The 25,438-nt window shown below is 42.8% G+C and overlaps 1 protein-coding gene across 5 annotated transcripts in view; it reads left to right on the plus strand.

Annotated features, from left to right (window-relative positions):
* ZNF236 (zinc finger protein 236) overlaps positions 1-25,438 on the plus strand; it is a 200,647-nt gene that overhangs the window by 80,915 nt on the left and 94,294 nt on the right. For all 5 annotated transcript variants that reach the window (XR_010917905.1, XM_067537519.1, XM_067537520.1 and 2 more), the window contains 4 exons: positions 17,312-17,456; positions 20,139-20,399; positions 20,761-21,011; positions 21,695-21,796. Coding sequence is in view for 4 of the 5 variants with exons in the window: in XM_067537519.1 (XP_067393620.1) it covers positions 17,312-17,456; positions 20,139-20,399; positions 20,761-21,011; positions 21,695-21,796 (759 nt within the window). In the remaining variant the exon portion in view is untranslated. The remainder of the gene's footprint in view (positions 1-17,311; positions 17,457-20,138; positions 20,400-20,760; positions 21,012-21,694; positions 21,797-25,438) is intronic.

Below are 25,438 nucleotides of genomic sequence, written 5' to 3' on the forward strand. Positions count from 1 at the left end.
CTGCAAGAGATTTACCATTTGTGGCTCCTTAATTCTCAGACAAACTCTGTGCTGGTCCTGGCATAGTTTAAGTCTTGTATTGATTAGGATTTAAAGATGCATTATTTGTTTGCTCACATATTCTAAAAAACTACTGTGGACTTGGCATTGGATAGAATTGTAGAGTATGTTAGCAAGTGCATTTTAATAACATCTTTAAATCTTAGTCAAGGCCAAGCTTAAACTATGTCAGGACCAGCATAGTTTGCTGAGAATCAGTGAGCCACAGTGACAAACATGTTCTAACAATACACCTTTTAAATCTTAGTCAAGACAATGCCTTAAAATAGCAATGCTGGGCTCTAAAATACTTGTTAGTAACCTGTCCCAGGGGGCTCTCAGCTAGCTGGGGTTTGTTGGAACATAGTGTGCTCCAGCCATGCCCGCTCTCAAGCTTTGATTGATTGTGGTGCGGGCAATATAGGAACTGTTTATGCTAGTTCTGCTTCAGCTGGGGACACCCCATTCTGGGGCAGTCCACTTAGGGAGATCTGGCAGCCTCCAGTTACTTTGCTGTAGTGATACATGGGCTGAGCTGATCAGAAAATTGTTCCTTTTGACATTTTCATTTTCCTTGAACATGGCCTGATCAGTTCATTTTAATTCTAGCAACAGTGAAATAACCCTTTTTTGAGTTTATCATACCACAAAAAAACCAAAAAAGAATTAAAAGCTTTAGTATTCTTTAAAAAGGGCCTCTGAAAAACTTAATGTACATATGTTGATGTCTCTTACTATGGTTTCACAAAACTGGTTTTCTGTTTTAAATTTAACAGCTTTATTTATAGTGAGTTTAGATTACAAGTAAATATAAAATATTTATGATAATTTGGTATTTGTTTACTTTCTCGTTTTCTCTCCCATGTTGAACTTCAGATTTTTTCTTGCTACACAAATAGAATATATAAGATTTGTTTGGCTGTTTCCTAGATCAGACAAAGTAAAACCAGCAATCTGTTCTTTTTCAAACTTGTATTTAGACTTCCATCCTACTCAAAAATAATATTCAAATGGTTACATTTCTTAGCGTTATCATGCCTCAGAGAAAAATTAAGTTCTATTTGTTCAGAGTTGTGGAAACATTAATAGTTCTTGTTCGAGTGATTGCACATGTCCTTTCCAGTTCAGGTGTGCACACCCAGTGCACCAGAGTTGGAGATTTTTCCCTTAGCAGTACCTGTCGGAGCAGCACAGGTGCCCTCTGCTGCCTCATGCTGATTCACGATGGGATAAAGGATGGAGCCACCCTAGATTCTCCTCAGTTCCTTCTTACTGCCCATGTCTGGTTGTTAAAGGACATCAACTTGGTACTGTAAGTTATCTGTCTTTACATATAAATTATCTTCCTTACTGTACATTATTAGTGGTATACATTACTTAGATTAGTATAGGTTTTTGTTGCTAGCTTTTTTTGTCTTCGTTTTCTTGGAGCATCGGTTCTCTCTTATACTCTGGGTGCTGACATTCGGTACAGGGATATGCATCAGTCTTTGAGGTTTAAGTTTCGTGCCAGCTGTAACAAATCTTTGCTGGTGAAAGATCCTATAGGCGCTCCACTGTATGTTTGGTAGTGCCCTTGTGCCTGGGATTGGAGATCTTTGGTAGCACTGCCCATTGGGCCGCACATGCATTCCTCCCCTTCTCGCTGCGTTAGCGGCGTCAATATACTGCTGTGCGGTCCAACTGCCCTCAGTTCCTTGTCCGCCACCTTTGGTCTGGGACGGAATCCTGAGCAAAGCCCTTCAGATATCCATAGCCTTTAGTAATATTAGTTTTTCTGTTATTACTTTGTCGATTATAGCCGTTTCCTTTATATTTCTTCCCTGAGGGGGGGGAATCTGTTACTCTTCTTTCACTGTTATTCTTCAGCTTAGCATAGATTTCCTTTTCTACACCCTTCCCGATTAGGAAGCTCTCCCTTTTCAGGGTTATGCCTGGATCCCTTGGGTTCAAGAGATGCCTTTCTTGCCATGAGGCCATCCCCATGAGCGACGGTCACTCACAGTACATATGCTGTTTTGGTGAGGGGCATGTCTCTTAAAAGTGTAAACACGTCTCAAATTGAGGGCCCAGTCCAGAAAGGACTGTGAACTGAGGCTAAAATTTTTATTAATGGAGAACTCTCTACAACCAGCCTCAGATACCTGGCCCCGATACCTCTCCTGAGCAGTGATCGCCATCAGTATGGTCATCAGCTGACCCTCATTTGCAGCATATCTCCAAGAAAAAAATCTATTCTCTCCCGCCGAGACAAAAACAAATGGGCCACTAGCTCACCATCTAAGGACCTGTCTCAGAGGAAGGCATTCAAGGGTAAGATTTAGTTCCTGCGACCATTGGGCACTTCTGTACTGGCACGAAGGAGAGGTCCAAGGACCCTAAACGGGCAGGACCACAGACAGAAACACTGTTACTTGGGATCAAGAAGGACAGTGCAAGAATTTCGTAATTGGTATCAACCGGCTCAACCAAAACAGCTCTGAGTACTCTGGCACCGAGCAAGCCCATCAACTGGCTGCTTGAGAGAATGCAGTCCACCCTCAGCACCAGCAATGCCCCCAATCTCTACACAACCACCGGTGTTGATGATGCTCCTGCCGGTACCACAGAAGTTGAGATACCCAAGAGACCTGATTATCTCTGACTCCTCAGAGTCACTGATTCTTTGTAATGAGCTCCCTGCACCTCATGCTTCTTCCCTGCAGACACAAATACCACTATTCTTCACTAGCGAGGAAGGGGAGGAGGAGTTCTCCACTGTGCTGCACACTCCATCATATCAAGGGCAGCCACACAGACAATCATCTTCTCGGGGACAAGAACTGAACCAGGTCCTTGGTATAGAACCTCATGGATATAACCCTATATGCCAGTTCCCCCACATTGGCTTTATTGGGACCCATAGGCTGTGCATAGGGTGCATTTTTCCAAACCACTTTTAGAGAAGACAGACGGACACAAATATGATCTCTGTCTTCATCAGTCTCTAGACTGGCTGACGCTGAACAAGAAAGCTAGAAGAGGAGGAGGAAGAAGTGGAGGAAGAGATGACACCTTCAACCCACTTCTCCTCATCTTCCTCCAATCATGCCATCATCTCCAACATTGGTAGACGATTTTAAACAGTTTCAAGAACTGTTACACTGGGTTGTGGATTCTCTCCAGATCCCTCAACAACAGTACAAGTTGCTTGATATCTTGCAAGCCCCTGCATCAGCAAAGATGGTGCACCCGATCAGTTAAGCCTTGTTAGACCCTGCCAAGGTGATCTGGCACACCCCGGCATCAGTACCATCCACCGGCAAGTCAGCAGACAAGAAATACTATGTCCCCAATAAAGACATGGAATTTCTTTTTCCCTACCCTACTCCAAACTCCCTTGTTGTCAATGTGGTACAAGAAAAGGGGCGACAACATCACTCTAGGACAACCCCGTACGACGGACTGGAAGAGGCTAGACTTCTTTGGTCATAAAGCATACTCTTTAGCTACCCTCCAGTTCTCTATCACTAACTATGAGGCACTCCTAGCCAAATATTATCTCACAAACTATTCCAAATTCCAATAATTCTGTCAACACCTCTATGACACTCTGTTTCTAAAAGCAACACCCCACAAACCCTATATTCACCAATGTCTTATAATTATAATACAATCTGTGCAAAGTGTGCCTTGTGTGGTATTATTTTAAGTCTTGATCTACTAAACATTAATATCCTGGTGGATTATATGTGTTATCACTGTATATGAAGTTATAAAATATTGCTGAAAGAGCTATTAGAACATGTTGTAAGGTGGGGAAACACCCACAAATCACCAGACAGCATTGAACAAGAGAGAGCCATCATTCAAGGATGGAATTCACTGATGGGAGTAGTTTACAATGGAGTCTTCATTGAGGAAGCACATAGGCAATAGACCCTGACTGACCAATGAAGACAACTCCCCAGGTCGCATGCATCAATTGTTCCAGCAAGCTGGAAACAACTATAAAAGAAGGGGAGTGACATCATCACTTGGCTTTTCTCTCTCCCCAGCTCAACACCTGAAAAAATGTTGGGGAGACAAAAACTTTGGACGGGGGAGAGGTAGTCCTGGGTAGGGAAAGCAGTCTTTGCCTGTGTTCTGAAGATCTGTATCTTGCTTGTACCATCTCTCAGGGTGAGACATCTCTAGATTCAAATCCTGTTAGTGTATGAAATTTAGACTATCTTCTTTTTATTTTTTTGGTAACTACTTCTAGTTTCTTTATGTTTACCACTTACGTTCACTTAAAATCTATTTTTCTGTAGTTAATAAACTTGTTTAATGTTTTATCTTAACTAGTGTGTTTTTGAGTGAAGTGTTTAGGCACTCTCTGCTCAAGTTAACAGGGGTGGGTGCATATTTTCCCCACATTGAAAGGGGCAGGTGGACTTATTAATGAGCTTGCACTGAACAAATCTTTGTTCAGTGCAAAACCGTATAATCTCGGGATGCACTCCTATAGTGAAGAGCTTGTGAGTGGTGAGGGTTACTGGCTGATACCTTGCTCTGTGGTGAGTGCATGAGTGGCTCAGTCAGGGTATACATGTGACTCAGTTAGGTGTGTGGCTCCACCTACTGTCATGTTGGGTGATAACAGAATCTGAAGGGGTTGACTGTGTATCCTTATCAGAAGCATGATTGGAGGTCAGCCCAAGCTACAAGGGTAAGGAGTCTCAGTTTACCCTAGATTCAAGCTGCACGTCCATGACAACCTCCCAGATGACAAAAAGGAGCAATTCCAGACACTGCTGATGGAAGGACAACTTCTGGTCCGTATGGCACTGCAAGCCTCTCTGGGCTCTGTAGACATGGCTGTCTGCTCCATTGCAGCATTGGTGGTGATGAGATTAGTGTCATGGCTTCACACCTCTCTGGGTTCCCCAGGGAGGTGCAGACCACTGTTGAGGATCTTCTTTCAAAGGACATCAACTCTTTGCTGAGCACACAGATGAGTTCCTGTATTTTTCAAAGGTGTGACATTTTCTAGCGTGACATTCTGTTCACTCGGCATATATACACCAGCGCCAAAGACAAGACAGGGTAGGTACCAGCCTACCCCAACGTCTCAACCATCATATTTCACCAGTCAGTGGCAGTGTGACGCACAATGTGGGTGACAAAGGCCTCCTCCTGAGCGCAGGCAGACACCAGCACAAGGAGCTACGCTTCACATATCCATCTCCAAACAACAATTTTGAAGCATTGGTTGAGGCCCCGAGATGCCTCCCTCTAGTTCAGTTGCTGCAACCGTCTTCAATAGCCCATCAGTTTGGCGACTGCTTCTACTCATCATGACGACAAATTACCTTGGACAAGTGGGTCTTGGAAATCATAAACAAAGGGTAATCCATCCCCTTCTTCTCTCTCTCACCACTCACCCAGCCACCCAACCTCCCCATACTTCTTCAGGGAACCTTCTCATGAACACCTTCTATAAGAAGAAATAAAACACATTCTGTGACTGGGAGCCGTAGAACTGGTCCCATTCCAGCACAGAGGAAAAGATTTTTTATTCCCACTCTTTTTTGATCCAAAAGAAATCCAGTGGGTGGAGACCTATCTTACACTTGAGAAACCTGAACAAGTTTGTCAGACTATAACGCTTGAAGATGATCAGACTATCAACAATTATTCCAGCACTGAAACAGGGACACTGGTTTTCAGTCCTAGACCTCCAAGATGCGTACTTCCATATCATCATACATCCATCCCACAGGCGAGTCCTCAAAATCATGCTGGGGTCTGACTATTACCAATACAATGTAACTTGGTCTTTGGCTTTTCTACAGCACCCAGGGTACTTTCCAAAGTCTTCACAGTGGTGGTGGTGCACCTATGCAAACAAAGGATTGTAATATTCCCATACCTGGACTGCTCCCTCCTCACTCTCGAGACCGTAAGAAAAACAATGGCTCTTTTCTCGAACCTTGGCCTCCAGATAAACATGCTGTATAAAAATTGGTACTGATGCCAGTACAGCATCTGGAATTTATTGGAACCTAGCTGGATGATATAAAAGCCAGAGCCTTCCTCCAAGCTCACAGATTTTCAGCAATTGTCAGTCTTGTTTCTACTGTGAGAACCAGCCCACAGATCTCTGCCAGGGCACATCTACATCTGCTTGTCCATATGGCAGCAGCCACATTCATGGTAAAACATGCCAGGTTACACATGCAATGTCTCCAGGGATGGCTGTGAACAGTGTATTTACCCCAGAGACACAACCTAAACAAACTTATATTGATTCCAATCAAGATCAAGGACTCATTAGACTAGTGGACACAACCCCAAAATGGTTGCATGGGGGGTCCCTTTTCTCCAACCAACACCATCCTTGATACTAACAATCAATGCCTACCTAATTGCTTGTAGCACATCTACAGACCCACGTTGTACAGGGTAGGTGGTCCCTGTCAGAATCCACGTTGCACATCAATTTCCTAGAATTACATGCAGTCCACAGTGTGTACTGATGCTTTCTATCACCGATCAGACAAAGGATCCTAAGAGTAGTGATGGACAACATTGCCTACATGTTTCATATCAACAGATGTGGAGGAGCAAGGTCACAATCCCTGTGCTCGGAAACACTAACATTGTGGAATTGGTGTATCCAACACAACATCAACATCTCTGCCACATACCCATCTGAACACCAGAACACTATGGCAGATTCATTGAGCAGGAGATTCTCACAAGACCATCACTGGGAGTTAGACACAACAGCCCTAAAGCACATATTTCTCTCCTGGGGGTTCCTGAACATAAATCTCTTCACCACACCCCAAAATAGCAGCTGCTTCCATTTTCCACCCACCAATTGCAGGCTGCTCAATATTTTCGAATCCGATGTCAGTTCTTAAAGGGTCTGGACAGGTTATATCCTCATGTCATGGACCCCATTCTTCCCTGGGATTTAAATCTGCTTCTGACAATGTTGATGAGTCTGCCCTTTGAACTGATGACTACCTATTCTTTGCAGCAACTCTATGAAAATAGAATTTGATAGTTATTACCTCTGCAAGAAGGATGGCAGAGTTAGGACCATTTTTAGCTGACACTCCTTACACTGTTTTGTAAGGACAAGGTATAGTTATGTCCACATCTGAAATTCTTGACTAAAGTGGTATCAGAATTCCACCTCAATCAAGCCATATACTTACTGACATTCTTTGCTAATCCTCGTTCTCATAAAGGTGAGGAAAGGCTCCATATCTTCTATGTCAGAAGGGTGTTGGCTTTTGTCTTGGCTAGAACTAGGTCTTTTTGTTCATGTTCATCTCAGTTGTGGACAGGATGAAAGGCCTTTCATTCTCAAGTGCAGAAGATTTTGTCCTGCTTATGCCTGTACTATTATGATATTGCCAATGTCCCGCTTCTAGCCAGTGTGATAGCACACGCTACAGGATCTCATACAGGTTATACAGCTTTTTTGGCTCAAGTACCTGTAGCAGAAATTTATAGAGCTGCAGCTTGGTCATTGGAGTATAATGCTGTAGCTCAGCTTTCCAGAAATAAATGATGCTAAATTTAGACAAGTAGTTCTTTAGTCCTTTTTCAGGTAGATTCCAGATGTCATCTGGAGTTTGAATGGCTTGGGAGTCATCTGAAATGGAGTGGATATGTGCAATCACTCAAGGAATTAAAAACAGTTACTAACCTGTGTGACATTGGCCTCCAGGGGAGCCATGCTGAGATGACTTAAAAAGGGCAAACTGCAAAGAAATGGGGCAGGCAAAGCCCTAAATACTGGTGGTTTTTCATTCATAAGATATACCAAGCCAGCAACAAGCAAGTTCTGATGACCTTACTGGTCATTCAGTAGACAAAATACAGTTCCCTTAGAACTATCCAGCCCTTTGGCTTGCATCCAGACAGACAAGTCAGATATGATGGGGATTACTGAAAATCTTTATCCATCATGTGTAAAGAAGTTCTGCGAGTCCCAAAGGATCGGACACATTACCAAACAGGTCAATGAATAGTTCAGATTTTACCCAAATACACACTTAAAGCCAATGTTTATTAACTAACCTAACATTTATTTAAAAAAAGGAAAGAGAGTAATGGTTAAAAGGTCAGTATACATATACAGATGAAAATAAAGCTCTTAGGTTAGTTTCAAAGTAGAGATAACTGAATTGCAAAGATCTTAAATTGCAGTCTCTGAAATTACCCAAACAGCTTGGAGGTCCTCAGTCCTTGTTTAGAGCTTCTTTGTTAGAAATCCAGTCCAGAGAAATGAAGACTAAATAGTTCATGTGCAGAGTTTGTTCAAATTCTCCCAGAAGAATTAGCAGGGTGATCCCAGGCTGGTGCTGTTTGAGATCCAAACTTTCCCTGACAAGCTTGGACAGATTTGAGATAAAAAAGATCAGTCCACTAGAGTCTTTTATAGCTCCATGCAGGCTGACCGATATTTTCTTGACAGCAGGTATCTCCTTGAACAATTAATAGATGATTACTTGGGACTCTGAAGTACCATCTCCTATGTCCTGAGCACACTGGTAACTAGTTACATTAGCATAAGGTAATTGGCCATTTACAGGTATTTACTACTTAAACTTCAAAGAGAAATACAAACAATAGTATTGTTACATTCAAAGTTCCATCTAAATGTTCATATGCTCCTTTTGAATTCTTAATCACTAGAACAATGATAGACAGGAAAGCAGTTTATCTAGATTGCTAACCTCTAACAAGAGATACATAAACAACATCAAACAACTACCAACAATACACTTGCATATCAAAGCTCTAGTCTACTTATAAGGAATGACCCTCACTACCATTGTATTTTCCTATCTTTAAAGGTCAGAGTTGGGCAGTTGCTTGGCTTTTTCAGGCATAGCGTCACAACCTGCACTGTAGCTGTTGTTCTTCAAGATGTGTTGCACATGTCCACTCCACAAACCACCCTCCTTCTTCCCATACATATTGAAGTCTGTCTGGTAAGAAGGAACTGAGGAGGATGAGGGTGGTCCACCCTTTATACCATTGTGCAGCAACATGGAGCAGCAGAGGGCGCCTGCACTGCTTCGAGGGGTATCCCAAAAGGAAAAGTCTTCAGCTGTGGTTCACTGGGTGTGCACACCTGAAATGGATCGGACACATGCAACATCTTGAAGAACAACAGTTACAGAACAGGTTAGTAACAGTTTTTTCTTTTTAGGTCAGTTCTTCCCATTGAGAAAATTATAGAATTCATTACTGCCACTGCAAATCAGTGACTGAACAATGCATCACTGAAACTGTTATGAAATTTAGATGGTCATGTTTTGAAATGTGATGTAGCAAAATGCATCTTCCCAGTCTTGCTAACTTCACTAATGATCTGTCACTTTCTCTGCTGCCTTGTCACTTGTGCTGTCCATAGCCACTCTGTACACAGTAATGCATTTGCTATTTTGTATTTTGATAGTATCCTTACTATATAACCTTTGCTTATCTTGAACGGTCATTGTGCTTCTTTTGGCTTTAAGAATTCTTACAAGTTGCTAATCTTATAGAGTGGACTATTTGCCTATTAAATTTGTAAAATCTTTTTTCCCTTTGTCAAAGGAGTGTACACATTTTGGTTTCATACCCTCCTGTATGTTTTTGTTTTAAGAATCTCTTGCCACTAATCGTGTTAGAATAGATCAAAAAACTTAGTCAGAGGGTGCAATGTTCAGATCAGTCAGGAATTTTGCTTTGAGTAAATTTCAAGTAAAACTATGTAACTTTATGTTTTAGAGCAAAAAAGAAATAGAAGCGTATTTTGTTCTGTGGTGGAATTAAAATTTCTTCAGTGATTAGACTGATTTGATTAAATTGCATGTTTTTAAATGTTAAGAATTGTGAAATATATGGAAAAGTAGTTTTTTAGAGATACTTTGTCATACCTGCACGTTACTGGCTTTGAAATGTGCAGTGTAGAAATCTGAACTTCTGCTACTCCTCCAACAGGTGGCACATGCACTTTCCCTCTGGTGACATATAAGTGTTCTGAGAACTATCATTTTCTTTTCTGTGAATGGTGACAAGAAACTCCAAGCTGCAAATGTCTTTGCTCTGTATTGGTGCTATGGTTGAACTGGTTCTTGACAGAAAATAAACAAGATGTAGGTTTTATTTTTGGTTGAAAAAAATGTATTCAGTTTTTATTTGATTGATTGATTAGATTACTTTTTATTTACTCTTGGGTCCATATATATTTAAGGTAGGTTTTTTTTATATGTTCCCGATGGTATTTTTTATTAAAGTATTGACCAAAAAGTGCCATAATGACTTCAATCATTTTTTTGAATTTGATAATTTGATGTCCAATATTATTGATTCCTGTTTTTGGTTGGGAAGAAATGTGATTTTAAAGAATAAGTTGTTCTCAAAAATATAAGTTGCTGCATCCTGGGTAAACTGTCTCTTGTATCCTGGCTATCTCAAAAGTTTTCTAATTTACCTGACCATGGTATAATAAATAAATGATACGGTAAATAGTCAGAGAATATTTGGGGTGTGTTCACAGTAGGAATTTTCATTACTTTTCCAAATATTTGTTCAGTGCCAGTGGTAGCATGGTGACAGTTCTACTGTGGACTGGGCGCATGCTTTTCCACCATTGTATACCTGCCTGTAGTGTGTTAGTAGGTTTTGTTTTGTGTGTGTGTGTGTGTGTGTGTGTGTGTGTGTGTGTGTGTGTGTGTGTGTGTGTGTGTGTGTGTGTGTGTGTGTGTGTGTGTGTGTGTGTGTGTGTGTGTGTGTGTGTGTGAGAGAGTGTGAGATCTCCAAATACTCACTAACTTTTGTGTGGAGCACCTGTACAGTTTAGAATTTTATATGGTAGCTCTATACCATTGTGTTATACATCCTAAGCTTCAAGAATGGGAGATAGAAGCACTATTTTGGAGAGGAGCAAGGATAGGTTCTTCTTTGAGTGCTTGCTCATGTCCATTCCATTGGAGGTGTGCACGCGCCTTTGTGCACAGTTACCAGAACATTTTTCCCTTTAGCAGTACCCGTAGGGCCGGCTTTGGCGCTACCTGGAGTCCTGTGCCCATGCCGCTGTATGAGGTGCTGCCGGCCCTACGCCCCTCAGTTCCTTCTTTCCGCCTGTGACTGTTGCTGGAACTGCTTTGGCTTGCATCACAAGTGCTCAATCCCTTTTGTTTTTCCTTAATGATTTGTTTGTTTTAGTTAGGTAGATTAGATCTTAAGTTTTGTTAATAGTGATAGTTAGTCACTTAATATAGTCCCGGCTGGGACTTTGCTGGGACCAGGGCATGCCCTGGTCACTGGGTTTGAAACTTTGTGCCTCCTGTGGGAAGGCCTTTCCCCTGAGCGACCCCCATAATAGTTGCCTGAAGTGCTTGGGGGAAGCTCATCATAAGGACAAGGGCAAAATTTGTAAGGCTTTCAGATCTCGGACCCAAAAAAGACAGAGAGATCCACTTGAAAGCTTTACTAGTGGAGACAGTACTCACACCGGCTTCCGAACCAACCCGTTCTGCTTCGGTACCGAGCGTGGCATGGGTGCAGAGTGCACCGTCAGCACCAGCTCCACCTCGGCACCAGACTTCTTCCTCTCTGTTGAGGATGAAGCAGCGAAAGCAGTGCACAGAGCAGGGATGCTCCCCAACATTGGCCAAGAAAGTGGGGTTGAGCACGGGGCCGCACTGAAGCCAGACAGTGGAGACTCGCTCGCCACCGCTGGAGCCTATGTCTCCAACCAGAGAGCCACCCCTGACTCCTGGGAGTGGGAGAGTGTCTCTGTACCTGCTGGCGCTGTTGACACTGGAGGCATTTCAGGTGGCATGGACCTTGTTGGCCTTGCCCCTGCCACCTCAGCCTCCACCCAGAGAAAAAGTGGCAGTGTCACAGGGGAAGCCTGCGTTGGGATCCCCTGGTTGGCTCAGGGAATCTCCGGAGCAGGGAGGAAGATCTCCAACAACCCGGTTGCCCCAGGTGGAGGAGTCGACATGGCACCGCTCCCCCAGAAGTTGCTCCAGGTCACAGTCGCTGGAGCCCCCGAATTGGCGGGGCACGGAGCGAGGTCGCGCTCCTGGCACCGGATATGACCCCGGCACCAAGTAAAGTTCATTCCAGGAGGTGGTGCCTGTCTGGATTGCCTGCAGGAGGTCGCTCCCCAGAGGGAAGCCGGCATTGCTCGCTGGCACTGAGGAGTTTGTCTGCATCGGTGCGGTGCAGAGCCCAGTCGTCGGAGGCTGACTTGGCACTGAGAGGGAAGCAGCGCCGTAAGTAAGCAATGCCCAGGCGCCACTCCGGGTGCTCCAGTTCGCAGTTGGAGCATGGTTCCCCACGTCGGCACTGGTTGCGGCACTGGCATTTGGTGTCGTCGTCCTCACGATAGACAATGCTGAGAGGCTGTTCTCCAGCGTGCTGGAGCACCCAGAGATCGAGTCATCATTCCCCTGCCACTCAGCACTGTATAGCGGGAGCCTCCGAGGCAGCCCCACCATAGTCATCAAACAGTGAGTTGGTGTCCTCTCGAGAGTGTGGCTACCAGGCGAGTTGTTGCCACCAGCAAAAGATGCCAGAGCACCCTTCAGCTCAGGCAGCTCTGGGATGGCCTCAAGGGTAGTGAGTGGCCACTCCAATGGCTGTATTGGGGACCCTAAGGGTTTCTGGTCAGGCCAGGTCCACAGTCATTTGGGTCACCTGGAGTGCAGTCCGCATCACGGGTGCCGGAGAAGGGCATTATTCAGCCTCCTACGACGATTTGGACCCCCCAGGAAGGGATCTCAGTTGGGGACCCTTGTCAGCAGGAAGGGATGCCACCACCCACCGCACCCCTCCAGTCCTCCTCCTCTTCCCCAGATGAGGCGGTCACCCAGGGACACTCGGTGCCTCTGGATGATTTCAGGGCACAACAAGAGCTTGTCAAGAGTATGGCTTCCAACTTGGGGTTGGAGGTGGAGGAGTTGAAGCAGGCATCAGACAGTCTCTATAATGTCCTGGCAGCTGCCGCCCGAGCCTGGGTTGTCTTCCCCGTGCATGAAGGGGTATTGAAGATAATGAGGGCCCTATGGCAGACCCCTTCATCAGTGGCCCCAACCTCTAAAATGCTTGAGAAGAAATATGTCCTGGCCAAATGTTTTGAGTACCTTTTCACCTATCCCTCTCTCGGTACTCTGGTGGTAGATGAGGCCTACCTGTGGGATAGGTAGGGACAGCCCAGTTCCAAGCCAAAAAACAAAAAAAACCAAGAAATTGGACCTGTTCTGGAGAAAGGTTTATTCGACAGCAAGCCTGCAGTTTCAAATTCCCACTCAGCAGGCTCTCCTGGGCAGGTTCATCTTGAATCTCTGGGACTTGCTAAAGTGCTTCGTGGATGCTTTGCCCCAGGATCCAGACTTTAGTACTATCCTGGAGGAGGATATCACGGTGGCCAGAGCAGCGCTTCAGGCGTTTTCGGATGCAGCAGACTCGACGGGCAGAGCCATGGCCTCTGCCATCTGCATGTGCAGGTGCTTGTGACTGCAATCCTCGGGTCTATCCCAGGAGGTCCAACAGTCTATCCAGGACCCCCGTGTGATGGGTCGGCCCTGTTTTCAGACCAGACGGATGTGAAGTTGTATGGTCTGAAAGACTCAAAGGCCGTGCTCCACTCCTTGGGTCCTTATACGCCCCAGATCTCTAGACGCCAGTTCCGTCCTCAGAGCCAGCAACAGCAGAGGTGCCAGCCACAGTGGTTCACGCCCTACAGACAAAGGAACAGAAATAGGGGGTTTAGGAGTTGTCAGCCAATGCCAGGTTCGTCCTCAGCCCCCCAGCAAGGGGTGTCTAGGTGATCCGGTAATCAAAGGAGGTCATTTTGAAGATGCACCCGAGGGTGGCATTCCAGCCTGTTCCCTGGATCCCTCCCTGCTCTTCTTGAACCGCCTAGCTCCCTTCCTGTCTGAATGGGCCAAGGTCACTTTGGATTGCTGGGTCCTTGGCATTGTTTCATCAGGCTATGTCCTCCAATTTGCTTCTACCCCTCCCAACAACCCCCCGCTCCCTGTCCCTCTTTCAGAACCCCTCTCACGAGCAACTCCTCTTGCCCTTCTCAGTCTGGGGGCTGTAGAAGGGGTTCCACCGGATACGAATGGAAGGGTTTACTCGAGGTACTTCTTCATTTCCAAAGCAAAAGGCCTATACTAGACCTGCATTGTCTCAACAAATATCTCAAGAGGCTGAAATTTCACATGGTCTCCCTTGCCTCCATCATCTCCTCCCTGGATCCAGGAGACTGGTATGCTGCCTTTGACCTAAAGGACACATACTTCCACATTTCTATCTTCCCCAGCCACAGGCGGTTCCTCTGTTTCATGGTAGCTGGCTTCCAATACCAGTTTGCAGTGCTGCCCTTTGGCCTTTCCTCGGCACCAAGGGTGTTTACAAAATGTATGGTGGTGGTGGTGGCACACCTGAGGCGCAAAGGGGTCCAAATTTTCCCCTACCTTGATGAATGACTGATCAGGGGCAGGTCCAGGGCCCAGGTCCAGAGCAGTGTAAATCTGACATGCACCACCTGCTGCCGGCTGGGCCTGCTAATAAACGAGCAGAAGTCCACATTAACCCCAGTGCCGCGGCCAGAGTTCATCGGGGCAGTCCTGGACACATCCCAAGCCAGAGCTTTTCTACCCCAGCCACTCTTTGAGGTGATGTCTGCTGTCATTGCTTACCTGCCCCTCTGCCCAATGGCAACAGTCAGGCACTGTCTGCGGTTGTTAGGACACATGGCAGCCTGCATTTATGTGGTGAGGCTGGCTTGCCTAAGGCTCAGACCACTTCAGTCGTGGCTCATCTTGGTTTATGCCTTGAGCAGACATTGCCTGGATCGGCTTGTCACGGTTCCCCCCCAGATCCTGGCCACACTAAACTGATGGCGGAGGCCCCAGGCAGTGTTGAGGGGTGTGCCATTTGAAACACTAGTCTCCTCGGTCACCCTGGTGTCGGACGCCTCAGACTTAGGGTGGGGGAGGCCCATATCAGCACCAACCTTGGCATACAAGGGGTCTGGTCGAGGAAGGAGAGATGCGTGCACATCAACATGAGAGAGTCATGGGCTATTCGCCTAGCCTGTGGAGTATTCCTCTGCTTTCTTGAGGGTAAGGTGGTGCAGGTACTGACAGACAATACAGCGGCCATGTATTACATAAACAGACGGGGGGGAGGCCATTCCTCAGCCTTCTGCAAGGAAGCAATTGTCTGTGGGACCTGGCGCTTAGGCACAATTTTCACATAATAGCCTCTCACATCCCTGGACAGAGGAATGATGAGGCGGACTGCCTCAGCAGGTCGTTCTTACCCCGCCACAACTGGTCGCTTCACCCAGATGTGATCTCTCTGATTTTCCAGTGTTGGGGCTCTCCCCAGGTGGACCAGTTCACATCAGCATGGAACAAGAAGTGTCCGCAGTTCTGCTCCCTCCGCAGTCTGGAGGCTGGGTTGCTGTTTGACGCCTTCCTTCTGCAGTGGTCGGGAAGCTTCATGTACGTGTTTCTGGTCATTCCTCTCCTTCACAAAGTCCTGCTGAAAATCAAGAGGGACAAGGCGAACATTATCTTAATTTCACCAGCCTGGCTGCGCCAGCACTGGTTCAGTCACCTACAGTGGAATGGACAAGAGCAAGCACTTGAAGAAAAAAAGATGGTTACTTACCTTGTTAACTGTTGTTCTTCAAGATGTCTTGCTCATGTCCATTCCACAACCCACCTCCCCGTCCCCACTGCTGGAGTTGGCAGCAAGAAGGAATTGAGGGGGCATATGACCAGCAGTGCCTCATATACCGCAGCATGTGCACAGGGCTCTGGGAGTCCCCGAAGCCAGCCCTATTGCTAAAGGGAAGAAAGTTCAGGTAACGGTGCACGAAGGCACGCACACACCTACAATGGAATGGAAATGAGCAACACATCTCGAAGAACAACAGTTACAAGGTAGGTAACTGTCTTTTTTCAGGAGGAGGAGACTGCCATCTATAGATGCCAAATCTCTACTGAGAGGAGCTCCACTTGTAGACGATTTAGGAGCTGCACAGCAGAAAAGGCACTTGCTAAAAGAAGATCTGTTCCTGGTTGATTTAGAAGACCCGTATCCTCTCCTGTAGGCCTCTCATTGTTCTCGTCACAAAACAGTGCTAAGAGAAATTCATTTGTCAGTCTCTTTTTAGCTGCCACTTTTAATCCGAAAGGATGTTCTTCTCCCCTCATGCTCTCACCTTTAATTTTAGCAATATGGAGCCAAAGAGAAGAAACCCCCTGAATTTTCCTTTGTGGGGGGAAATAAAACCCAACAGCTGTCAGGAAGAAAGGCAGAGTGGTAGGTAGTTGGGCTGAAGAGCTAGAAAATGGCAAAAACTGGCTATTTCTGTGAATTTAAACAGCACAAACAGATTTATGTAACCTCTTAGTAAAAAAGTATCTATTTATAAGATTGCACACTACTGCTATGCACAGGCCCCTGTTTTGGGTTCAAAGATGTGTGAATGGTTTTGGACCTTTTTACTTGAGAAATCTCATTCTGTCACATCATTTGAGAAGAGGTGCTTTTGTTAATTCTGTCAGATTAACACTTGGACATTTAATAGCAGGAACTCTCCTTATTTTCCAGAGCTGAAGTTGGCTGCCTTCAAGGTACAGCATATAAACAGCTTTTGTTTAAGTAAAGTTTTTTTTTCCCCCCAATAAATTTCTGATGGCACTGAAAAGATAACTACAATCAGTGAAGGTAGATATTGGGCAAACAAGCATTGGCAATTTCCACTCTCTTTCAAAAATAGGTTTTGTGTAAAGTGAAAAAGACAAATGCTATGGTGATGGGGTATCGCTTGTATAAACTCTTCCAATTAAATCTCATGTAACAAAATTACACAACAGTGGAATAAAATGAAATCTAGCTAAGGTGATATTGAAATAAGATCCCTCTGTAGGACTTCAGTCAGTCAGTAGTAAATTAGTAAATAGATTGGGTTTTATTTAACTTTATTTTGGATTTTGTTGTAAATAAATGTCTAATATGGACTCATAGGATTATATTTGCAGCTTAATGTGAGGGGCTAGAGCCATTAGTGCTAGGATGAACTGTGCAGCTAATGTACCACACATAATTTTAAAAAGATACTATAAAGATGTCTAGGTTTTTTTTCTGCTACTGCAATTTACTATATTTAGTAATTTGTATTGCTTTTAAAAATGGTTAATCTCTTTAAGTCATTGCAGCTTTACCAAATGATCCCATTTTGTTTTTTGTTTTATACATGCAGGTCTTATCCAGCCAATCCCAAGGAATAGCCAGTTTTTCCAAAATTATTTTAATAATAGTTTTGGAAATGAAGCAGACAGGCCATACAAGTGTTTTTACTGCCATCGAGCATATAAAAAGTCTTGCCATCTTAAACAACATATCAGGTAAAATAAACACAAAAAAGAAAGGAAATGTATTTAACAAAAGTAATTTAATATGAGGACAGTTAAAATGGAAGAATAATTTGTGGGACTCATTGCTAAGACTTCAGTTTTACTATTTTGCTGTCCTTAGCTAGTGAAACTACAGAATTAATTTTAAGCAGTCAGTCCAGATTTTCAGCTAATTTGTACCCTGTGCACTGCCATCAATGTCAGTGTGGTTGCATGGGGTATTAGTGCAGAATTGATCCTGTGACTCTTAAGCATCTGATTTTTCTATAAACTATGTACAAAAAATGTGCAAGCAGTTAAATTATATGAGTTTGTTAAAGGGGCCAGTTATGTGTTTAACTGTTGTAACTAGAGAAGGTAACTAGGCTTGTAATTGCAGGCATATTTTCTGTGCACACAATTCACAGCTAGGCGCTAAGCGGTTATCACTTTCTTATTGGTCATTTGATTGAAGTTCAGTTCAAGAAATAATTTCTGGTAAGCATTATGCACACAGATGATTCCTGTAGAAAAATTATGATAATGTAATTAAAGGCCATAAGGTTAAACAGGTGACCTTAATTCTGTCATTTCCAAACTTTTGAATGCTTGACTTTACAACCGTATTGTTCTTTGAAGATGGGCTGTGTGTGTGCACCCACATGGTTCATCTATGGAGTTGGAACTGTTAGATCCATCACACAAACCTCTGCCTTTTGAGCTAACTTAGTAACTGATAGCAGTGGTTGTCATTCAGGGAGGTTGTCATCCTGTCAGTGGATCAGCTCTAGTTGGGGATGAGGCATATGTTTTGCCAGTAGGTGCACATGTATTTGCTGATATAGGACTGGTGAGATTCAGGAGTATTTGATTCCATTCCAGGCTCTGTAGGGGAGTGTGCTCTAGTCATCACTCTCTTCTGGTCATTCTGCCTCCCCTCTCCTGCAAGATTGATCCTTTCTGCCCCATCCGTTCCAACTTGTCTCTGCCTCATTCATGTCTCCTTAATTCCAGTTCCATTCTCTACTATTTAGTGCTGGTCAGCTTTTGTCAACAAAACAGTGGAGGTGAACACATTCAAATGCTCCTTCCACCGACGTAACTCTTGCTATGCTGACATAATAAAATTACTTCAATGAGAGGTGTAGGGCTTATGCTGGCATAGATAGGGCAACGCATTGTCAATGTAGACCTTGCGTTCCCTTGCATCGGTAGTTACCTGCCATTCTTATTAATTTTAGGGCTCCAGCAGAGCCCTGAAATTGACAAGAAAACCAGCTGGGAGAAGGGTGAAAAGCCCTGGGTGGCTGGACCCCAGCTTCTGGCTGTGAGCTGGGACCAGGGAAGGCATGGGTGGCTTCTCCGCCGTAATCTGGGATGGGGGAAGCCACAGGTGGCTTCTCTGCCTGCTCCCCATAGGGAGCAGGTGGGATGGGGGGAGAAAAGCCGGGGCAACTGGACCCCACTGTTCAGAGATGAGAAGCCCCGGGCTGCTTCCCCCTGGGAATGGGGAGGATGGAAGCCCCTGACGGCTTCCCCCGGCAGGGAACAGGGAGGAGAAAAGCATGGGGCTGGTTCCCGGCAGCGAACTGAGAATTGAGGGGGCAGCCTGCCAGAAGCCTGTGGGGCTCCCGGCAGGGAGCTGAGAGCCTGGTTTCAGCTCCCCACGCTACTCCTTAGGTTGGTGGAAGTGGTCCTGGTGAGGATGCAATCCACTGACCCCAGGAGGGTAGTGTGGATGTCAGCCACTGCATTAATTACTGTGGTGGCTGTAAGTTGACTTATGTTAGATCATCTTTTTTTTCAGGTATAGACAAGCTGTTAGGCTTCTCATACAAGTTCCAGTCTCCTTGCCCATCTGGTCTCATTTTCCCTCCCCACTGACTCCTCATCTGATCTCAGTCTTTACCTTCACCCACTGGCTCCCAGTCTCAACACTCCCTTCCCTAGTTCCTTCTCCCAATCTACTCTCCCACTCCATCCCTTTCTGGCTCTGCATTCTAATCAGGCAGCTGTTGAATCCAACTGGGTGTGTGTGTGGGGGGGTACACAGAAAAGACAGTTTCACAGGTTGAAAGAAGAAACAGCCCAGAGCTGCAATTGCAGGGAAAGTCCTGCTCAGTCCTGAGTTGGAGCACACTCAGCATGGACAAAATCTTCAGGGAATTTAGCTGCAAGTCTCTACTGAGCATTTGCAAACAGATTTTTTTCTAAGACATTTCTAAATTTGGGTATATTTTCATGGGAATAGCAAAAGGCATATTCCGGATACAAAGTATCCCCTGCCAAATTTCAAGTCCAGGCTTCAAAGCATGGTGGCACTAGACGTCAAAAAAAGGGTTACCAGCATTTTTTGCTGACCTTATTCTTGGAAATGGCTGAATTGTTTTAGCTGAAATTTTCCAATAATAATAATAATCAGCCTGAGGCAGATGGTTGGCATGCAGAATTTCAGCTCAAATATTTTAAGTTTGGCGAAGTTCTAAGCAACTGAAAACAGGTGTGTCTACTAGCCCTGCCTATAATTATGTGCTTAAGTATAATTATGTGACAATTTATTAACTTATATTTTCGGGTTTTGTTGAATAAAGTCTTAGATACTCATTGGTTATAATTTTTTTTTTACTTTTTTATTAATGAGATTGAGAAATTAATCCCAATTTATGTTTTCACTTTTTTTATCTTTTTTAAAAGATCACACACTGGTGAAAAGCCATTTAAGTGTTCTCAATGCGGAAGAGGTTTTGTCTCAGCGGGAGTGCTGAAAGCGCATATTAGAACTCATACTGGATTGAAAGCTTTTAAGTGTCTTATCTGTAATGGGGCCTTCACTACTGGTGGGAGCCTCAGGCGACACATGGGGATCCATAATGATCTTCGACCGTATATGTGTCCATATTGTCAAAAAACATTCAAAACTTCATTAAACTGCAAAAAGCACATGAAAACCCATAGGTAGGTATAATTATTTTATTTTATTTTATTTTATTTTTGTACTCTCATTACTTTTCAGTAGTTCATCATTAAAGCCTTGAAACCTTGCTTTGATTTAGGAACTATGTTTTACTATCTGAGTTCTCAAGGAGTTAAGAGTACTTTGAAGCTACAGTCCAATTTGACCGGCAAAATTAAGGACGAAAAAGTCCTCGTTAGCATCTAGCATAATAGGGTCTTGGTCTATAACTGGATCTCGTAGACACTACTTTAGTACAAATAAATGATAATAAAATAATAAAACTGTCCTATAAAGAGCTAAAATAGTGTCTAGGTGTGTGCCTCATTTGCTAGTAAAAGAGATCTCTTCTTTCATTCTCAGGTATGAGCTTGCACAGCAGCTTCAGCAGCACCAGCATGCTGCTTCAATAGATGATTCAACAGTAGATCAGCAGAGCATTCATGTTTCTACTCAGATGCAAGTAGAGATTGAAAGTGATGAGCTGCCGCAGCCAGAAGCTGTCACAACAGATCAGGAAGCTATTTTAGAGCTAGACCAGCAGCAGGTGGTAGCCACAGAAGAAACAGGACTGGGACAACAATTGACTGACCAACCTTTAGAGCAAGATGAAGGTAAATATTCAGAATGTCAAAAACTACACTAAAGAAAAAATCAGTTTTAGGAGAAGTTCTTAAATTATTTTATGTTGAAAACTTTCATGAATTTGGTTTTAAGATATCTAAAATAATGATTAAAAAGTATTTTCTGTAAACATAAAATTTATGTAAATTACTTAATTTTTCTTACCTTTCATAATTGTGTAAGATATACTGGGAAATATAAAATATTTTATATCAACCCTTGCCCACTTCTATTTGGCAAAGAAATGTAAACAATGTATCACAAAAATATGCAATATAATATTTTGTACAAACAATTTCTTTCTATATCACCACCTTCTAGCACAATTTTTCAATTTGTTATCAAAGCACTTGTGTACAGTTGGTGGAAAGAATACAAAAAATGTTGTTAGCTGCCACTACCAGAATCAAAAAGTTAGGTAAATTTGGTTAAATGAGATTTTTTTGTTTGCAGTTGACCTGTAGAGCTGATCAATTAAAACAAACAAACCAAAAAAAAAAAACCACCTCAAGATTTAAATCTGCAGGACTTCCCCTGACAGATGATAATTTTAAAATGAAAAAAAAAAAAATTTTTTTTAAAAGCCTGAATAATGACCCATTAAATAGATTTATTTGTGTGTATACCTGATTAATTATGGTTTCTTTTCTTGAATTTATGTTCCTGATTTCAGATAGGTTTGTGACATCCCAGCATGCTTTACAGGAAAACATCCATCAATTTGAACAGCAAACTCTGACACAGCAGTCATTTGATCAACAGGCATTATCACAAGGTTAGTTATAGATACAAATTTTTAAAGTCACAGGTCTTAGTAAATTTGGCCCTAAAGTATTAGAATTATTTAAGAGCCCCAATTCTGTGCACACAGAATTTGGGTAATCATGTGTTTAGTTGTCCAATTTGTGCATGCACAAAAAGGAGACTACTGAAAACCTGATCTTAACTATTTTGAAAATAGACTTTGTAATCTGAAAAAAATTAAGTTTTTGCTTATTTAAACTTTATCTAGATTGTCTTTTTAAATGACTTCTATCTAGTGGCTATAGCGTGAGATTTGTAGTCAGGCATTTTGGAGTCTGTTCCCAGTTTATATGTGACCATGAGCATTCTACCTAACATTTTCTGTCTCAACTAAACAATATATTAATGGAAGACAGTAATGCTTGCATACCTGACAAAAGTGTTGAGCTTAATTAATGTCTGTTAAAAAACAAAAAACAAAAAAAACCCTTTGAGATTATTGATGAAAAAGCACCAGGTACTATAAATGCACAGCATTACAGTTTATCTAATTTACACTACTGGCGTTGCAGAGCCCTTTAAAATAGGCAAAACTATATGCAAAATACAAAAATCTCCTATTAATTTATTGTTTTGATGTTTACATATGTTTTTGAGAATTTTGGGGGTTGATGTCAAGGTTGGGCATTTGGTGTAAATCTGGTGGTATTAGAGTGAATGATAATAACATTGAGAACTGGTTGGATCTCTGAACTGTTCATTTTTAGATGCTTACCCACTGGAGCTTTTTGAATCTATAAAAAGAAATTTTAAAGGAGTCATATTTATTTTTGATGTTATCTAGATTCCACTGAAGCATACTTTCAACTTCAATTCTTTTTAAAGAAGTTTTTGTTCAGGAATGATCATATCTTTGAATGAGCACCAAAAGTTTAAATATGGATGTCTTTATAAAGTCTGTGTAAGGGCAGTCCTGTTCTTTTATGAGGCCCACCAAAGTGGGACTCATCTCTTGCAAATTTCAGCAAATCCAGGGGATAGAGATGTGTGATAAAGAAATATATACCTGTATGGGATAAGGGGTGGGTCGTGGATGATGGAGTTGATTACAGGAAGGGTGTTATCCACATAGAAAACTTCAAAAACTGTTTACTAGAGATCAAATGTTTTAGTGTTCAAATGTTTTTAAAGTTTCTGATCTTGATAAACTTTCTCTTCTCCCTCCCCTCCCCCACTTTGGTTCTTTATACTCTCTCTTTGCCCCTCTCAACTCAGATATATCTCCAGAGGGCCCCTCCAATAGTTTTAATGCCACACCCAGGCCCCTACACTCCCTGTCTCCTTGCACGCATCTCTCTTCCTGCTTCTGAAACATGCCACACTTTTTCAACACCTCACTTTAGTCCCTTATATACACCTATGTCTTATTTTGTCCTCTCTGCCCTGCAACCATTTCATGCCTTATCTCTTCTGTGCTCCTAGGTTCCTTTCAACTTCTCATGGATGGATACGCTGCCTGTCCTGCCCATCTCCCTTGTCCTCATCCCATATTCTCCAGTGGCTTTCATTCAGAGACTGGGGAGCACTACCTCATGCCATTCATTGCTCCATGTACCTCCCAGTCTTCCAGTGCCCCCCCTACTATATCTCATCCCAGACTTCTGCCCTGACACACTTCCACCTGGCTTCTTACCCCCTATTTCTAACTCAGTCATGGAAGTCCGCAACAGTAAGACCTGTAGTCATTATTGGGTCATTTGAAAACTCTTTTTTTGATGTTTACCAAACTTACCAGTAAAATACCTGTGGAATGTAGAATGTGGTATGCAAAACGTGAAGATGATCTGTTTCTTATTGTGACTGGGGAGTGCTTTAAAATTTGGATTTATAGGCATTTAGTTTCAACCTTAACTACATAATGCCTATTGATGCTCCATAATTAAAAGTAATTATGTAAGTAATTATAAGTAAATGGTTTGAATTACTATTTGGTTCATTGTCTAGTTAAATAGCTCCCTTTATAAAGATATAACTGCCTCTTTTTCTTCAGTGTGTTTCACAATTTAGGATATGTTATTTTGTGTTGCTGATTTTGATACTTTGTTATAATGCGTTTTATATAAGATTTGAGAGAAGGCATTAATATCTCTAGATGTATTAAACAGGCCTGATCCAGATCCATTAAAGTCCATTGGAATTTTGTGATTGGTCACCCTATTAGATCTTTCCAAATGAGTAAAAAAAAATTACAGAAAAACTGAATTTTCTCCCATTGTTAATTTTCCAATTTGGTCGTTCATTTCAAATTGAGAAATTATACCGTTTTCATCTCAAAATATTATCTAGTTTATCCTTCATTTTTTGCATTCCTTGTCATTTAGTAAATATAGGTAGGTAAATGCTTTTTCTAGAAAAACTCTTTTTGGAGTCATAGTAATATTAATTTTTACCACAGAAATTTATGCTGCTCATCATGTTTTACAAAACATGATAAAAATCTCATTTGTATAAGACTTTTTCTATTCTACTTGGAATCTTGTCCACAGATTTCCAACTCTTTGGAGTTTCCTTGAAGATCCTGGAGCCCTTCAGATTTTTTGAATTTCAGGTAGGTAAGCATATGCGTGGATGCATGCGTTAAATTGGTCGACCCTCTCCCTATGTCTGCATCAGTGCTTCATGCTCCTCAGTTCCTTTTTTCTGCCAGTTAGGTAGGACATCTGAGTCCCAGGCATTGTCTTTTTTTCCTTTGGCATTTATAGGCTGTAATTCTCGTTAAATATATTAGTTAAATGTTTAATTTCTTAATAAAACATTGTTGCAGTGTTCTAAAACGTTCATAATTACTACTTCAAATAAATAAACAAACAACCTCTGTGTTTGTCACAGAACAGACATAGTCCTACACCGGTGCCTATAGACCTATCAGGATCATATATAACATTTTTCTTGTAGGGATCATAGCCTTTTACAGGGTGCCTATTTTGTTCAGAGAGACTTCCTTCCTTTTACCATTCAGACTTTTAAAGAGTTTTGATCTGCTTTCCGGAGGGCATTATTGGTGGGCACCATAATCTCTTATTCACTTGAGCTGGTTTTGATGAGATCAAGAATGATGAAGCACTGAGGTTTTCTTGATAACTTCTACATGTGGATGCTCCAGGCCTCTTCATTTGTAGACATCTTTAGAGGGTCAGAGGCAATCCTTTGCCAGAAATTGTTTTAAGGGTTGTGACTCTCCAGTTGTTGAACATCAACTGGCATAAAGCATTCTAACTAATGGATCATTTCACCACTTTCTCCTTTGACATCTTCCTCTAAGTGCAGTTGGATGCAATGGATATAGATAGTGTCAGTAATGTGATGGACTGGCTTTCAGAGGCTATCGTGACCCTAATTACCATGTTTCTGTAACTGATATGCACATGTCCTTGACACCAGGCTTCTCCATCTTGTCTTTGCAGTCATTCTGCTGATTAACATGTTGAGATCATTGTTTGTGATCTCAGTTCTTGCAGTTGTGGTTCTTTCAGTGATGGTTCAGGACCTGAAGGTTCTGATTCTGCTGACACTGTTTGTCTGAGCACTTAGCTGAGCTGGTTCCAATAGATTTATGTAGGAAGCAGACATACAAAATATTTAGTTGGCAGTGTCTTCTTTCCACAAAAATCCA

The sequence above is a fragment of the Emydura macquarii genome, unplaced genomic scaffold (assembly GCF_026122565.2).
Source record: "Emydura macquarii macquarii isolate MOO-44397 ecotype Brisbane River unplaced genomic scaffold, CSIRO-AGI_Emac_v2 contig_431, whole genome shotgun sequence".
NCBI lineage: Eukaryota > Metazoa > Chordata > Testudines > Chelidae > Emydura > Emydura macquarii.